Source organism: Chelon labrosus, assembly GCF_963514085.1.
Source record: "Chelon labrosus genome assembly, chromosome: 21".
NCBI classification, from domain to species: domain Eukaryota; kingdom Metazoa; phylum Chordata; class Actinopteri; order Mugiliformes; family Mugilidae; genus Chelon; species Chelon labrosus.
Window position 1 is genome coordinate 22629972 of NC_140354.1, and position 16584 is coordinate 22646555.

The 16584-nt window shown below is 41.3% G+C and overlaps 4 protein-coding genes across 6 annotated transcripts; all 4 read right to left on the bottom strand.

Annotated features, from left to right (window-relative positions):
* Positions 1–144: 144 nt before the first annotated feature.
* Positions 145–2895, bottom strand: nme3 (NME/NM23 nucleoside diphosphate kinase 3). Its single transcript, XM_084570534.1, has 5 exons — positions 2749–2895; positions 1732–1862; positions 1543–1644; positions 1342–1454; positions 145–1261 (listed from the first exon to the last, which is right to left on the bottom strand). The coding sequence occupies exons 1-5, from the start codon at positions 2792–2794 to the stop codon at positions 1144–1146; spliced, it is 510 nt and encodes a 169-aa protein (XP_084426660.1). The 5' UTR covers positions 2795–2895; the 3' UTR covers positions 145–1143.
* A 716-nt stretch (positions 2896–3611) lies between these two features.
* On the bottom strand, positions 3612–5328 carry mrps34 (mitochondrial ribosomal protein S34). Its single transcript, XM_084570532.1, has 4 exons — positions 5258–5328; positions 4624–4983; positions 4493–4535; positions 3612–4321 (listed from the first exon to the last, which is right to left on the bottom strand). Exons 2-4 carry the CDS (start codon positions 4939–4941, stop codon positions 4023–4025), a joined length of 660 nt encoding a protein of 219 aa, XP_084426658.1. The 5' UTR covers positions 4942–4983; positions 5258–5328; the 3' UTR covers positions 3612–4022.
* Positions 5329–6059: 731 nt separating this feature from the next.
* On the bottom strand, positions 6060–10314 carry spsb3a (splA/ryanodine receptor domain and SOCS box containing 3a). 3 transcript variants are annotated; one of them, XM_084570524.1, is made up of 7 exons: positions 10155–10314; positions 9318–9513; positions 8939–9119; positions 8299–8486; positions 8122–8224; positions 7906–8031; positions 6060–7784 (listed from the first exon to the last, which is right to left on the bottom strand). In XM_084570524.1, exons 2-7 carry the CDS (start codon positions 9438–9440, stop codon positions 7393–7395), a joined length of 1113 nt encoding a protein of 370 aa, XP_084426650.1. In that variant the 5' UTR covers positions 9441–9513; positions 10155–10314; the 3' UTR covers positions 6060–7392. The 3 variants fall into 3 exon arrangements, with proteins under 3 accessions (XP_084426650.1, XP_084426649.1, XP_084426648.1); XM_084570523.1 differs by having other exon boundaries at positions 6061–7784; positions 9318–9516; XM_084570522.1 differs by lacking the exon at positions 10155–10314 and having other exon boundaries at positions 6061–7784; positions 9318–10116.
* Positions 10315–11625: 1311 nt separating this feature from the next.
* On the bottom strand, positions 11626–16444 carry atp6v0ca (ATPase H+ transporting V0 subunit ca). Its single transcript, XM_084570535.1, has 3 exons — positions 16235–16444; positions 12993–13176; positions 11626–12823 (listed from the first exon to the last, which is right to left on the bottom strand). The coding sequence occupies exons 1-3, from the start codon at positions 16308–16310 to the stop codon at positions 12619–12621; spliced, it is 465 nt and encodes a 154-aa protein (XP_084426661.1). The 5' UTR covers positions 16311–16444; the 3' UTR covers positions 11626–12618.
* Between the last annotated feature and the right edge of the window lie 140 nt (positions 16445–16584).

The window sequence follows — 16584 nt, forward strand, 5'->3', positions numbered from 1 at the left end:
TGTGTTCAGGGTTTTACTGTAAATCTCCACTGACGCCTCTCATCCTCTCTGTTCAGTATGGAAACTCTTGCATTGATCTCTGTGTGGATTAAATATTATTAAACATATTCGTGTGCTGACAACGACTGACTGACGCGTCTCATTTCACCATTTAATAAAAAAAAAAGATTTATTCATGACAGAACAGCAGCTGATAAAAGCATGAATACGTTTTTATAAAAACAGGGTCGCAGCTTCAGTTTGACATGATTAATTAACACAGCGTGACGTTACAAAAACTTTACATTCAAGTAGTGTCATGATGATGATGATGTGATTACGACTGTTAACGTCACGTTTTACCGTAAAGCTGCAGGAAACAAACTGATTTAAACGCTGGGACGGATTTCGGCTGAATTATTCAAAGTTTCCTGCAGCTTTAAAACACAAATACGTTTAAAAGCAGCATTTCTTACATTTTATTGCTTTAAATACAACATTCATGTTTAGTGTCCAGGACGGAACAGAAACTACAACCTGCAACGTTTACACGGACGCTACGACACCAACGAGGAGGAAACAAGACTTCTTCCACTATCAATAGCGACTGACGTTTTGTCCTCTTGTCCTCTGGAGCCTATCCCACCCTGGACAGGTCTCCAGTCTATCACAGGGCTAACACAGAGAGACACTCACACCTACGGCCAATTTAGAATCACCAATGAACCTAACCAGCATGTCTTTGGACGGTGGGAGGAAGCCGGACTGCTCACATCGTTTTATTAAAGATAACTGGACGTGTAGAGTTTGTCTTGGATGAAACATCATCAAGAAACTCCACAAGTCCAGTTGTCTGTGTTTCAGCTACGACCTGGCTGACTGAGAGTCTTCACAGATCTTCTCCTGATCGTTTCACGTAGCGTCCATGTAAACAGCTCCTCTCTGATCAGAGCGATTAATCAGGTTGAAGACAAACTGTCCGTGTAAACGTTTCTCCGTAAACGTCGTCTCGTTTTACTTCAGTCTGTTTTGTTTTAATTTAAGGAAACAGAGAAGGTAGAGACGACGCCTCTTCTCTTCTCCGTGTGGCAGCAAACTAATAAAGCCAAAAAAAAAAACAATAAATATTTTGTGCTCCGCCTCCTTCAACGTTGCTCGCGGCGGTCAGTTGTAGATCCAGCGGTTGCTGCTCTTCTCCCAGCGCTGGATCTCGTTCTGACGGAACCACAGAGAGATTTCCTTCTGAGCGCTCTCCACCGAGTCGCTGCCGTGGATCACGTTCCTGCAGAGCAACGAAACGTTCATTAAATCAAACGTCGGACAAGCTCACCGATGTTTGAAGTCGCTCTCGTCGGCTCTTACTTTCCCACTTCCACGCAGAAATCTCCTCGGATGGTTCCCGGCAGCGAGTCTGCAGGGTTGGTCTCTCCCATCATCTTGCGTGCGGTCTTGACGACGTCCAAACCCTGCCACACCTGAAACACGAACACACGCAGCTTGAATACGCAAACATTTATTAGTGATTAGTACGGCTGAGGAGAACAGAGCGTGTCACAATCTGACCATGGCTACGACAGGTCCAGAGCTCATGTAGGTGATGAGTCCTCTGAAGAAGGGTTTAGTCCTCAGGTCACAGTAGTGCTCCTTCAGAAGCTCCTCAGACGCCTGATGGTCAGAACAAACAGCAGACAGGTCAGGTACCGCTCATTCAACATTCAACATGGACTCAGGTCTGAATAAACGAATCCACACCTTCATGAGTTTGAGGCCGACCAGTTTGAAGCCTCTCTTCTCAAAACGACGCACGATTTCTCCCACCAGCCTCCGCTGCACGCCGTCCGGCTTCACGGCGACGAAGGTGCGCTCGTTCAGTCCGGTCCAACCTGGAAACACGGGATTAAATGTTTAACATCCTCGGCTCAGACTGAAACCAGACGAGCAAACGGATGCAGGTGCAGTCACACAACTAGACACGTAGGTCAAAGTATTTACAAGCACCAAATTAAAATAAAGTCTAGGATAAAATCTTAAAAGAGAGCACATTTCTCCCAGGTAAATAAAAAAAATGAATAAAATAAAAGATAAAAGAGCATAAAATTAAATGTATGGATGCACATTTCTGCCAGTGAAATAAAATAAAACACACCTCAGCACAGATTCAGAGACAGAAAACTGATGTTAATACAACAAACAATCAAAACACATTAAAATGCAAAAGGGCCAACCAAACGCACGAGCTCAGTGTTGATTAACTCCATGCATTAATCTGTTAGTTTAAAGCCCTGTGGGCCCAGATCGACCCAGAGCTCCTCTGAACACACCACCGGTACCGGTCGGACCCGAACATGCCTCACCAGACGCTCCGATCCTCGCCCGTTTAACCACCGGACCCTGGAGCTCATTCAGGTCTCGCTGTGACCTCTTTTTCGGCCTCATTGCTCCACTGTCCCTGCAGCGGCTCCGCGGGAGCTATTAATAGGATGATGAATCAACGGTTTCACGGGGAGGAGGACACATGAGCCACGTTGATCTGTTTAGCTAACCGTAGCTAGCTGTAGCTAACTGTAGCTAGCTAGCTGTAGCTAACTGTAGTTTCACCGCAGTCATTCATGCTAACAAAAAAGTTGCACCGGCTAACTCTGCTACATGAAGCTAGCCGGGGCTTCTGTCCGGACTCGCCTGAAAACTGAGGACATTTCCGCGTAAAAAAAATCTGAATTAAGCCCGGAGACGGACACCCGAAGCTTAAGAGACACATATGTCACCAACCTGACTGAAAGATGTAAGAGAATATGGACAGAAACAGGCAGATCATTGTGGCCGTTGGTACTGTCCTGGGTCTGACTGACAGACTGACTGAGTGAGGAGGAGGACGTTGGCACGCACGTTGCCTAGCAACGGTCTCAAAGCGCGGGTATGAGGCGTTGTTCCGGGGTTCACGTGGGAGCTGCCGAGTAGGAGGAGGCACACTTCCGCAAACAGAACGAGGCTAAAATAAAATAAAACTATATAAAAAAAATGAAATATTTTCTCACATAAAATAACTAAAATCAATTAAAGTAAAATAAATAGCTAAACTAAGATCAAATAAAAATAACTAAACGAGAGTAAAATAAACTAAATTAAAATGAACTAAAAATAAATATTTAAACTAAAATTAATATATATAAAAAAATAAGATATATAATAAATGTATATTGATAAAAATAAAAAAGTAGAAAAATAATAGAAATTCATGCATGTGTTCGGTGCTCATGGGCAGCTGCAAATATGTGGAGGTAAATTTATTTATTTTGTTTTAACGCTTTATTCATTGTCTCAAAGAATGCTACGGGAAATCTTTACCACCACAAGCCATCAGTCTGTATAACTCCTCATCTGTGTGGTTGTTTATTTGGTTGGTGTAATTCATTGTTTCATTTCATTCATTGTATTCAATAATTTTGGTATGTTTTTGTAAATATTGTGTGTATAGATTTTCCTGTCTTTATAGATTACATATTGTATGACACAGTTTGGGATTAATAAAGCATCTATCTATCTATCTATCTATAGCATGGGCTCATGAAAATCTGGCAGCAGTACCAAGAAACATCTGTGATTATCTAAAACATTATAAATATTCATGTAACTGTGCTTCTGTTTTTATTTATCAGAAAATAAAAATCTTCAACATGCACTGCAAATATACCATGCAGTATGTGAAAGTGTATTGATATTACTATAAAACCAACAACTGTGAGTTAGTGTGGACTAGCATACATCTGATCATTTTTATTCTTCGAACACGTTCAGATCATTTTGATTTACCCCGCGGTCATAAGGAACGTTTACCAGAGCACCACATTATACTTTGTGTGTTTGCAAACTGAAAACCACATGAAGAGGCCATCTTTTATCCACGATTTAATATTTAGCACATCACACAGATACATGCGCACACAGAGGCCTTCACCAGGACACTAAGACACGACTGTCAACACTGATGTGGTCCAGAAAAGTCCAAAGATTGGGGACCCTTGAGCTTGAGAAGCTCGTCGCCATCACACCGCCGTCCCCTCTTTTTTCTGCCTCTCGAGTTCCTGTCTGTGGAAATAGTCTTTGTTGAGCAGGATGTCCCTTTTCAGAGGTAAGTACGGCTCCTCTGGCGCCGCGCTGCCTGTGGCTTTTTTTTTCTGGCCCAGCAGCATGGCGCGGAGCAGGGGAGGGTAGGGGACGTAGCGCACGGGCGGTTCGGGGAGGGGCTCAAAGTCCTTAAACTGCTGCTCTTTGTGTTTGGGAATCAGGCGCCAGTCGTGGTACATCACCTTGTCCATCTCTTTGACCTCGCTCTCCTGTTTTCCTGCCAAATATAATTGGTTTAGAGAATGAATAGAACTTAAATACATTTTAATTTAACCACTTTTTTTTACTTTTTAGCCTCCCACATGAAATCAGTGCTCCCATATCGCCTACATATGAGATGAGTGTAAATATACTGTTGGTTTCAGATCAAATAAACAGAATATCTTACCTTTGTATGTGAGGACGCCCCAGGCTTTGCCGTGATCCATGTTCTAGAAAAACACAAGATGAACATTAGCTACAGGATCCATTTATATATGATTTATTCATTTAATTTAGCAGGTCACCATCCAGACTCACCTCAGCCGTGTAGTCCACCTTGACCTTGGTGATCTGCCAGTAGCTGGGCTCCGTGTGATCCTCCAGCCAGGACTTGCGGGTGAAGAGACGACCCACTCCGAACATCCTCATGCCCGCCAGCAGGGAGAAGAGGCGGCTCTCCCTCCGGACGTCCGGCCAGGCCAACACGGGCAGCATCTTCCCCGTGAGCGGCCGTTTCATCGTGTCGTAGTCCAGGGCGTATTTCTGGGATTCCCGCGGACGGGACTTGAGTTCTCGGTACGCCCGTATCTTTCGAGCCATTTCAGCGATGAGGCGAAGTCTCCTCTTCTTCGCCATGACTGAGATGTGTCAAACTGTCACTGTCCTCCCCGAGAGAATCTGTTCAGATGAAAGAGTGGGAATAAATTCAGTCATAAATGATATTACATTAACGGTTTGTTAATTAGAACAGGAACGATTTGAACCTGACAGCACCAGTGAGAGACTATAAACACACTGCAGCCCTGAGGTAACATGTAACATTAGCCAGTTAGCTAACTATCTCGAGTCTAAAAACAATTTATAAATAATTTATCACTCTGAAACCATCCTACATATATTAACTAAATTATTGACAATGTTTGAAGTATTGAAACATCCACATTAAACATACCTGAGAGTCTCAGATGTGCAGGATTTTTAAGTTGACCTCCGCAAGCAAGGCACACGGCTTCCGCTTATTTGGTCCGCATGCAAAGTGTTCCGTGTCAACTGTCAGCGTACATTGGTTCCGCAAGTCTTCGGTCACACGTCGATAAATATTTAAAAATAGTTAAGATGATACTTACTAAGTTTTGACGATTTTAGAAATATAACTAAATATTAGCTGCATCAGATTAACGTGTAGGTTTTTTTTTTTTAATATGAAAAGTGTTCCGTGTAAAATGAAGGCGTGCATTGGTTCCGTATCAGGACTTCCGGTAACACTACGATACCGTTTATATTTTAGACGGTTATCTAAATATTAGTTACACCAAACCAGTGTGTAGAATTATTATTATTATTTGTAAGAATTATTTTATAAAAAAAAAAAAAATAATAAAAATGTATTAACTATTTCTTACTGCCTCCAAACCATTAAATGAACTTTAAATAAACTATTAAACACCTCAACTATTCACTTGTGGCAGAACTTTATATACTTTTTCTAATTATTTTATAAAAAATACATTAATTATTTTCTCTAAACCCTTTCCTTGCTTAAATTTAAATAAAAAGTAAATTTATTTTCTGTAAATAAGCATTTTATTTAAAATTACTGATGAATTATGTTTCATGTAATAAATAAAATAGAAAATAATTTTTTTTTTTTTTTTGACAACCACAATGGTGTGAGATTTAAATTAACCATTTATTTTACTCATAAAGAGATCAGCTTCTAGTTTTTGGTTCACTGCACATATTTGTAAACAAAAATATTTAATTAAGAATTCAGCCGATCATTTCTCTCCAGTTAAAACATAAAAATTTGTGTCAACGTGATCAGACATGAACCTAAAAACTAAACCAATCTTCCTGAACAAAGAAAGAACTTCCTTTGTGCATATGTAGTTTTATTTTCCGCTGAAAATCATGCCGAGTTATACAGAAAAAGGCGAACGACGGCCTACACATACAGTATTATTAATATTATTATTATCATCATTATTATTATTATTAATATGACATGGTACAGAAAAAACACGTAGAGTTTACTTATTTACAGTAGAACAGTGAGAACAAAGTGCTTGGATGCATCCATGAAAAGACAAATACTGTGAGCAAAGACAAAAAAAAGAATCATCTGTTCTTTCTTGGTGGTGACCTGACTCCATCTTCACGGATAAATCATTGGACCGATTGTGCTTCGTGAACGTGACCCTCTGGTGCCTCCACAAAGACGCCCATCATCATCAGAAAACACTCGTATTGCATAGAACCTTAAACCTTTGTATAAGATGTACTTAAACTAAGACATCAAGAGGGAACGTGGTGTTATTTTATAGTTTGGTACTAGAAAGAATCTAACTTGTACTAATAATCGTGTTAAGAATCATCAGTGAGAGCTGGAGGGCCCATAAACATTTTAAAAGTCATTTTCTGCAAGAAATGACGTGACAAGGCTTCGAGTAAAGTAACAAAACACTGTTGCATAAACAGATGAGTAGAAAAGAAACTGTTTAATAAAGAAAAATTTAAAAGTTCTTTAAAAAAAAAAAAACACTAAGGTGCAACAGCGATTATAATGAAAATTAAAAATATGTAACTGCGTCTTTTTTTCGTGATCGGAGTTAAAGGAACGACGCTAAATAAAAACGCTTTTAGGAAAGAGGAGATTTCTTTTTTTTTTGTTTTGAAAAAGGTTTCAGATGGATGTTTTAAATTTGGAGGAAGAAAAGCTGCATTCAGGTTCACTCCACCTCTGCGTAACAGTTCAACATATTTTCACAAAGAAAATATCTAGTTTTCTTTTTTTTTTTTGCACATGTTCCTTGACGACCAGCAGAAGCTCGTCACACTCGACTTCAGTGTTAACAGACCGTTCCCACACACACATGAATGGCAACAAAACATATTCACCAACGGTTTAGAGACGTCTGAATGGCATGAGAGAAGATCACAGTAAAAAATACGTTCCACCGACGCCTTTCTCCCGCTCCTCCAATATTTTCTTCGCTACTGGATAACACTGAAGAAATCTTCGAGGCAGGAAGGTAACATTAGATTAGATTCAAAGCGACAGTAACGTCCGCCAAGAGGAGGTAGGAGTCACGTCCAGCGGCATCTCTTCCTCTGACAGGCCTCGGGGTCGGACGTGCAACCCTCCGAGTCGCTCTCGGAGGAGGACGGTCCAGCCGAGGGGGGGACGGGCAAACGCGGGGACCGCTCGGGCCCGTCGGACGCTTCTTCCGCGGCGCCGCAGTTGAGGCTGAGCACCCAGCCCAGTTTGTTGTGGAGCAGCTGGCGGAGACCCGGCGGCAGCGGCAGCTCGTCCAGAGTGTCTATGCAGTCCGGCAGCAGCTGGCGGAGGCGAGCGCAGCAGAGGTAGAGCAGGGAGGTGGGCGCCGAGCAGGACCGGATCACCTTCATGCTGCTCTTCGCCGCCGTGGAGCACGCCATCGGGTAGAACCTCTTGTTCTGGAGCTCCGTGGCTGCAACACCTGCATCGAGAAATTACATTTAATCTGTAAAAATCGTTCCACAGAATCACGTTTGTCGCAAGTCCACAGGTTTTCAACGTTATTCTGTGGGAATCGGGTCAATGTAAGACTTTGTACTCACCTATACACTTTCGATTCTTGAAGAAAGTCAGCGTGCCGTGCCACGTGTCCAGGTGAACTCCAATAATCGACCCTTGTCCGAAACGGGTGGAGAAGTTCATCTTGTCGCCTTTGTGATGCAATAAGCCTGAAAAAAAGAATAAAAAAACAAACACAATCAATGATGTTAAACTCTAATAACGGTCCAAGGGGTGACGGCTCCATCGCAGCAGCTTACCGGTGTAAGAAAGACCCCAGCTGTCGGAGTCTTTCCCCAGCAGGCTGCAAAACGTATGCCTGTACTTGTCCAGGTTGACGTCAGACGTACCGATACCGACCATCTGCACAGAAACAAAAGTTCAGCCTCAAACTAACCGCGACACAACCGTCCCAACGTGGCGTGCTCCGAGTTTACCATGTCTGTTCCATACACCGGCGACGTCATCTTGATTTCCCAGAAGTGCTGCCCCTCGGCCAGCTCCTTGGAGCCGCGGATCGCCGCCGTGCCGCAGCTGTACTCGGAGTGGAAGTTCACTTTGCGGTTGTCGCAGCTCAGCAGCGTCGCCGTCGATCGGCCGTTAGCGTCCCAAACCCAGTCGAAGTCTGAGAGGTGACATGAGAACTTAAATGTCTTTTCATTTTAAATCGCCTCAGAGCTCCAGAGTAAGGAGATTTATCTGTGTTCTTGTGAAACGTCATCAGTCGCTGCCCAAGTTTCATCTGACCGAGTACAGTCAAAACACCTGGATGTGTTCTTCTTAGTTTTATTGAGGACGCATCAGGAGGGCGTCAGTGCGCTGCTGTCCTCCAGAGTCTGAGCTTCAGAGTCAAATTTGTCCACACTACCAAAGTCCAAAGTTTGCATACTTCACTGACAAGCTGACTAAACCATCCCACTTTAGGAACTCAAGCAGAAAATTTACAGGACATATCTGATTCACATTCATCCGATAAATTATAGTTGTTTAATGTGCCTGCTTTAAAAACCCACACCATTTTTATGCTTTTGTTAAGCACTTTGTAATGTTGATTTGACTGTGTTTCTGACACGTTACCTTGGTCATCCTCTCCACAGTGGCAGTCTTTAACCTGGTGAAAACCTCTGAGCCGAGGGTTGTAGCTGGTCTCAGCCTGGGAGTCACATCCGCAGTAGGACTCTCCGGTGACGGGAACAGCGCTGGGAACCGGGGGAACCATCACGGCCGAAAAGTCAGCCTCAGAGTCTGAATCACTGTACTGGGGAGCGCAGAAAGAAACGAGACACGTCAGACAGCATCGTTTAAGTAGCTACACGGGACAGGTTTTAACAACTCAGCTTTGTCAGATGGTGTCAAAAAGCAACAGGAGCTTTTACATTTGAATCCTGCAACCCGTTCCACGTGTGACATGTCTGATATTGACGCTTCACATCTGTCCAGGTGTTTCACGCCTTACCTCTAGGCGGTCAAATCTCCAGTCTTCACTTTCTGAGGCCAACACAAGAGCCCGGGCGTCAGCGTCTCGCCGTATCCCACCCCAGACATATCTCCATGCACGACTCCTGCTGCGCCTGGACATGACAGCACCGCTGGAAGGACCTCCAAGTCAGCTCAGGGTTAGTCCAGATGTTTGGAGGACAGCATCAGTACAGCTGCTGAAAGACAGCATTACAACATCTATTTACAAAAAATAAAAAACAAGTGTGAAGAAAACAGTGTCACATAAACTTGCACGCCTTGAATTTCCCTTTCATATGATCCTGGTTCAGAAAATGCAGTTTGTTGACATTTCCTATCTTATCAAAAACCAATTAGCACACCTATTTATGCTAACATCGTTAACCATTTGCACATTTACTGGGTTTAAACGAACGCACACAACATCCCAACTAAACCCCACGGTTCTTATTTATTAGCAGCAGCCCGTAACTAGTCAATAAATCACTGACATTATTGTTAAAATGAATATTGTCGCGTTTTCATACGTAGCTCCAGTTAGCCGCGTAGCCTAGCTAACGCGAGCAACTAGCTAGCGGAAACATTAGCCCGTTAGCTCAAAACAACAAGGTCAGAAGCTTTAAAAAATAACAAACCCCGCCGGCTATGTGTGTGTTTATAGCTTAGAAAATATTCGGGGTGTTATATATCACCGTGCAATCACGATTAATTAGACGAATATTGCAAAAAAAAAAGAGGGCTGGGCTAGCGATGCAGATAGCATCTAGTTAGCTTCTAGCTAGTTAGCTTCCGCTAGCTGCTATCAACCATGGATTTACGGCTGCGTTCACGGTACCTGTCTCATGTGAATCTGACAGCTCCGCGGAGATGTTTGTCCTTTAATCCTCGTTTTTCTTCAATTAATTAAAACACGAATGGTGAATAAAGTGCGAGCCACGCTTCCTTCTTCCATGACCTACTTTACATGAGTGTGACAGTAAACAATAGACCTTGTTTTGTCCGTGTTTATTCACCCAGCGCGACCAGCAGAGGTCTCCACACTATTACAAACCGTGTTTAAATTCATTATTTCAACTCAGTTTTAACTGTTAATAACTTACATTTATTTTTCTTACTTAAGATGTAATATTAAATGACCCTATAAGCCATTAAACAACGTTCATAGCAGCCCTGCTATTTATATTATTTACTATATTTAGTATATTTACTTGGATTAAAAAAAAAAAAAGAAATGAAAAAAAAAATCTAAATAATATGGAAAAATTCTACATAATTTAAAATATATAAATGTCAAGGCTAAAATGTAATGGCTGCAATGTTAAATACAAAATAATAAATTACCCTATAAGCCATTAAACAACATTCAAACCAGCCCTGTTATTTATATTATTTATTATATTTACTGTATTTATTTGAATAAAAAAAAAAATATGAAAAAAAATCTGAATTATATGGAAAAATTCTACATAATTTAAAATATATAAACGTTAAGGCTAACATGTAATGACTGCAATGTTAAATACAAAATAATAAATTATCCTACAAGCCATTAAACAACATTCATACCAGCCCTACTATTTATATTATTTATTATATTTACTATATTTATTTGAATAAAAAAAAATGAAAAAAAATCTGAATTATATGGAAAAATTCTACATAATTTAAAATATATAAACATTAAGGCTAACATGTAATGACTGCAATGTTAAATACAAAATAATAAATTACCCTATAAGCCATTAAACAACATTCAAACCAGGCCTACTATTTATATTATTTATTATATTTACTATATTTATTTGAATTTAAAAAATAAAATGAAAAAAAATCTACATAATATGGAAAAAATCTACATAATTTAAAATATATAAATGTTGAGGCTAAACTGGCTGCAATGTTAAATAAAAAATAAAAAATGACCCTACAAGCCATTAAACAACATTCATACCAGCCCTACTATTTATATTATTTATATTTGCTATATTTACTAGAATTAAAAAAATAAAATAAAATGAAAACAATTTAAAATTCTATGTAATTTAAAATATATAAATGTTAAGGCTAAAATATAATGGCTGCGATGTTAAACACGAAATAAAAGACTAAAAGACAAATTATATGTATATTAATGTGAAATGTAAAGACTAAGTAGTGACAGGTCAGTAAATATTTTTAATTAAATGACTTTACTTTGCAGAAATCTGTTTTCAGTTTGACAGTAAAGAGTATTTTCTTGTAAATATTTATTATTTATTATTATTTGCTCATCTCAATTAAACGATAAATGAGGTCCACAGTGATATTTCTGGAGGAGGTTGAGTTTTATTTGGAAATCTGACAGGCATGTCTGAACAGTGATCTCTCACCTTCAACAAAAATAAAAACAACAAAAAAATCAAGACAGCAGCACTACAAGTAAACAATACGAGTGTTTGAGATGTCATAGTAAACATAAACCCACTTGCACACGTTATTCTCTCATAATCATTCACACACACACTCACACTCACACACACACACACACACACACACACACACACCGTCAACTCCATGAGAACATCCTCCATTAATAACACACTACATCCAGAGGAATTCCAAGCACTTTAAAACAGTTACCCACAGTGCAATTAATCTAACTATACACAGATAATGTATATATTTTATTTATGTATATAGGGTCTTCAATAAACAGTGTTCCATTTAGACAGCTTCAAAATCGTTCAATAAATAGTGAAAAAAATAAATATGAGTCAAAAATGGTTCCAAAACAAAATAAAAAAACAACAAATAAATAAATAAATAAATAAATAAAATACGGGTGTGCACGACTTCTCAGCAGCCTTGAAAAACAGAAAGACGATAAAAACCACCAACGGAAAAAGAACAAAGTCCGGGAGGGGTTAGCTGGGGCAGAGGGGGTAAACGTTGATACTCACACTCACAGCACAGACTGGTTACTACATTTACTGGAGGGAGGGATGGAGGGAGGGGGGGGGGGACTCTGGATCACTGTACAGTTTAGGATCACACATTAAATCAGGCAGACTGTCCACACATCATCCCACAACAAACGGTACGTCTTCATGCCCGGACCTGACACAACTGGACGGCTTTAAACAACACGCACATCTACCGGGGACACCGCTGTCGGACCTGTCTCTGCTGCCATCCCATCCTGTCAGACCCACGGAGTGTAATGGAAGTAAGTGAAAATCTTCTATTTGTTCTTGCTGCTTTGATGTGGAATGAATGAATGAGATGGTGTTTTTTTTTTTTTTCCTGGACGAATGAGACACTTATTTTGTGGACAGGATGAGGGCCACGATGAGGCCGTAGAGCCCCAGCACCTCGGCGAAGATCAGGATCAGGATCATGCCCACGAAAAGCCGGGGCTGCTGAGCGGTGCCCCTCACGCCGGCGTCGCCCACGATGCCGATGGCGAAGCCGGCCGCCAAGCCGCTCAGGCCCACGCTCAGACCGGCCCCGAGGTACATGAAACTCCTGTTGGAGAGCAGAGAATGAAGTTATACGTCACACAAACACACACAAACATCAGTCCTCCTCCTCCTCCTCCTCCTCCTCCTCCTCCTCCTCCTGATGGCGAGCTAAGCTAGCCGTTAGCCTAAACTAAAAAGGAGTCTTGTTGGAGTAACGAGCGCCGCCGTCTTACTTGTAGAGAGAGACTCTGTCGGAGATGTTGTTGGCTATCAGCACGGCCACCACCAGGCCGTAGATGGCGATGATACCGGCCATGACCACGGGGATGATGGACTTCATGATGAGCTCTGGCCTCATCACGGACATGGCGGCGATGCCCGTGCCGCTCTTCGCCGTCCCATACGCCGCTCCTAACGCTGAGCGAGACACAGACGGGGGGGAGAGAGTTAACGTTAGCTCATCTCTCACACGCTGCGGATGATTAAAGACGACGCGGTTAAAACAAGTCGTTCTTTTGTTTCCTACGACTCAGACAAATAAAAAATGTGATAAACGGTTGGTTTGTGTCCAAGAGTTACAACGCCTACTTCAATACTTTATCACACGACTACTTCCAACTCTATTAACGTCACAGATGGATGCTTCTCCAGCAGGTTTCTCCTCTGCTGTTTCACTGGTGACTGGTCTGACTCCCACAAATCAATCACAGTCATACACTCACCAGCCACTTCACTAGGTACACTAGTTGTTAATATAAATCCTCCTTCATGCCTGCTCTAAGATTCACCTGGATGATCATCTCTGGAGGATGCAGTCAAAGTGTTTCTGTTATTTAGCCGAGAACACTGACTAGGGCTTTGACTCCGAACTTCGTTATTCGAACGTAATTCGATTATTTTAAAAATTGAAGATATTCGAACGAATTTTAGGGATCTCTTAATATTCGAACCTGTATGGGAATTATATTTTGCAAATGTGTTTGCTTGTAAACGTTGTTTTCAATTCAGATTCCGAGTTTTTTTTTTTTTTTTCACGCCTGGTTTAGTTAGAGTTTAGATTTTTCTTCCGAAAGCATCATTGACTCACGACAGGTTCCTGTGAGCTTGTGTATTTCCGACGGAGCGTTAACTGAGTCGTAACAGCATCTTCTGTTATATTCTGCTCGTTACATCTTCATTCCGACGCTGCATATCTTGTTTGCTTAATAATAAAAATTTCAACACGCATAAATACTCGGCCTTTCGTGCCCTCTGCCCTCTGGTGGACAGAACATATAGAACTTAAGTTTGATACCAATATCAGTCTTACTGAAGACATTTAATGGTCAAAATATAATTAATAAATATTCGATTATATTCGAATTTTAATATTAATAAACAAACGAACTTCGAATATGATTTTTGGGCAAAAGTCAAAGCCCTAATCACTGACTAATACTATAACAGGAACACGTGTCAGTTTAAAAGTACAACAAACCACAGCCTCCGCAATGAAAACACAGTTGAATCAGCAGCTCTCTCTGTTATTTGACACCGATACTGAAAACCTTCATGAAGAGAAAGCTTCAGTCCAGGACTGTTATATTAGAATGAAATCAACCATGTACCCAATGAACCATTTATTAGTTTGTCTAAGGTGCATTAAAACTGAGTTTATGATATGTTATGAATAAATAAAACAAGAAACTGTAAAGGTGACAGCCTAGCAAGTTCAGCAAGCATCAAGCGCTGAGAAATGGTGACAATGCGAGGTGACGAGGTAATGTTCCTTTTGTCGACTTAAATAAATTAAATATAAAAGTTAAACTGCACCAAGGTCTGTGCAGATTCGTCCCAGTTTAACACAATATTAATGAGGACTGCACAAGTTTAAAGAACGGACACTGCTAACATGCTCTCTTCTACGCACAGGGCGGTCTTTCATTTAGATCATTTAGATCATTTAGATTTAATTAAGGATGTGCTGATCCAGTGGGGGGGGGGGGGGGGGGGGCTTGGCCATGAGGTCATCTTTAAATACAGGTTATTAGTTTCATTCATTCATAAAAGGCCATGCACTCAGTTTCAAAGCTGCAGAAAAGTCTTGGACTCAGGAATTCTGCATTTATAAATCTGGTTTAACTTCTTCTAGAATGTTTTCCTGTGGCACATGACAGGCGTTAACGTGTCTCCTTTATACGCAGGAATGACATGATGTGAGCTGAGGAGGTAATGTTTGTCTGCTGCAATTTATCGACTTAAATAAAGAGAAATATTAAAGATAACTTGCACCAAAGCTTGTGCAGAATTGTCCCAGTTAATATGACATTAACGAGGAATGCACAAGTTTAAAGAACAGACACTTCCATGCACTAGTTTAGATTTATTTTTGCACTGATCCAGTAGAGAGGTTGGCCAGGGTGTCACCTTTAAATACAGTTTATTATCAGTTTCATTCATTCATAAAAGTGCCATTAAATCAGGTTTAAAGCTGCAGATATTCCTGGACATAAAAAGCCAGATTTGGAGGTTAAAAATATCTAAGATGCAGATTTCTAGAGATTATTTATTGCACTTTATAAATCTGGTTTAGAGCCCAATATAAAGGCTTTAGTGGAGCGTTTTCCTGTGGTACATGACAGGTGTTAATGTGTCTCCTTTATATGCAGGAATGACATAATGTGAGCTGAGGAGGTAATATTCGTCTGCTGCAATTTATCGACTTAAATAAAGAGAAATATAAAAGATAACTTGTGCAGAATTGACCCAGTTAATATGATATTAACGAAGAATGCACCCACTGAGAGAACAGACACCTCTAACATGCACAGGGCAGTCTTTTTAGATTTAATTAGGGATGCACTGATGCAGTAGGGAGGTTGGAGAGGATGTCACCTTTAAATACAGTTTATTATTAGTTTCATTCATTCATAAAAGGCCGTGGATTCAGGTTTAAAGCTGCAGAACTTCTTGGACAGCCAGATTTGAAGGTTACAAACATCCAAACTATGCAGATTTCCTGAGATTATTATATTGCACTTTTTATTGGGAGGCTAAGAGCTAAATATAAAAGCTTTAGCGGAGTGTTTTTCCCTTTAAATAAATCAAGGCCTCTCTCGTGATACAGCTGTTTAAAAACCCAATGGGAGGACGAGACTCGTTGCTGCAGAGATGCTACAGATGGCCTGAGCCCCTCGGTGCTGGTCTGCGTCACAGAACCCGTCGTTACCGCCTGAAAGCACGGCAGCACCGGGCTAGCTCCCATGCTAGCTCCCATGCTAGCACCGCGAAAGGCTAACGGTCAGCGGATTGATGGAAAACCGTTACCCCGCCTCCTCCTCCTCCTCCTCGGCTCCCTCTCGCATCCCTGGCAGGTGTATGTGTATGTGTATGTGCGACCAACACAAATAGGTTTTCTCTTCTAATATGTCGCATGAATTTTGTGTTAAAAAATAAAAATAAAATAAAAAGAAGAAGAAGAAGATGCTGTGGTTACCGCTGAAGACCATGGCGGCGGAGGCACCCATCACGGCGAAGAAAGGCGAGTACTCGGGAGTCTCCTCGGAGGACATCCTTCTCTCGGGGCGTCGGTGCAGCTACGAAGCGGGCTGTCTTCTCGGTAGAGGTCTCCGCGATCCCACCGTCACCGTCGGACAGGTTAAAACGCTGAGAGGGAGGGGGCAGCAACGCAGCGGCCAGCGGGAGTACCGGTGTAGAGGAGGAAAATGGCGAGACGGAAAAAGTCACGTGATCCACCATCTCGGGAGGAACCATTCTGGCGGAGGAGGGGGGGGATGCTCTACGCAAGCAGGCAGACGTAATAAAAAATAATAATTATCGCTGCTT

Coding starts and splice junctions, on each gene's coding strand:
- spsb3a (XM_084570524.1), bottom strand. CDS start 9,440: ATGTCCAGGCGCAGCAGGAGTCGTGCATGGAGATATGTCTGGGGTGGG. Junction 8,487..8,938: donor CTGTGGAGAGGATGACCAAG/GTAACGTGTCAG, acceptor GTCACCTCTCAG/ACTTCGACTGGGTTTGGGAC. Junction 7,785..7,905: donor CAAGAATCGAAAGTGTATAG/GTGAGTACAAAG, acceptor TTCTCGATGCAG/GTGTTGCAGCCACGGAGCTC.
- mrps34 (XM_084570532.1), bottom strand. CDS start 4,941: ATGGCGAAGAAGAGGAGACTTCGCCTCATCGCTGAAATGGCTCGAAAG. Junction 4,536..4,623: donor AGGTGGACTACACGGCTGAG/GTGAGTCTGGAT, acceptor GTGTTTTTCTAG/AACATGGATCACGGCAAAGC. Junction 4,322..4,492: donor GGGCGTCCTCACATACAAAG/GTAAGATATTCT, acceptor TATATTTGGCAG/GAAAACAGGAGAGCGAGGTC.
- nme3 (XM_084570534.1), bottom strand. CDS start 2,794: ATGATCTGCCTGTTTCTGTCCATATTCTCTTACATCTTTCAGTCAG. Junction 1,863..2,748: donor CTCTTACATCTTTCAGTCAG/GTTGGTGACATA, acceptor CCGTGTTTCCAG/GTTGGACCGGACTGAACGAG. Junction 1,262..1,341: donor TTCTGCGTGGAAGTGGGAAA/GTAAGAGCCGAC, acceptor GTTGCTCTGCAG/GAACGTGATCCACGGCAGCG.
- atp6v0ca (XM_084570535.1), bottom strand. CDS start 16,310: ATGTCCTCCGAGGAGACTCCCGAGTACTCGCCTTTCTTCGCCGTGATG. Junction 13,177..16,234: donor CGCCGCCATGGTCTTCAGCG/GTAACCACAGCA, acceptor TGTCTCGCTCAG/CGTTAGGAGCGGCGTATGGG. Junction 12,824..12,992: donor GACAGAGTCTCTCTCTACAA/GTAAGACGGCGG, acceptor GCTCTCCAACAG/GAGTTTCATGTACCTCGGGG.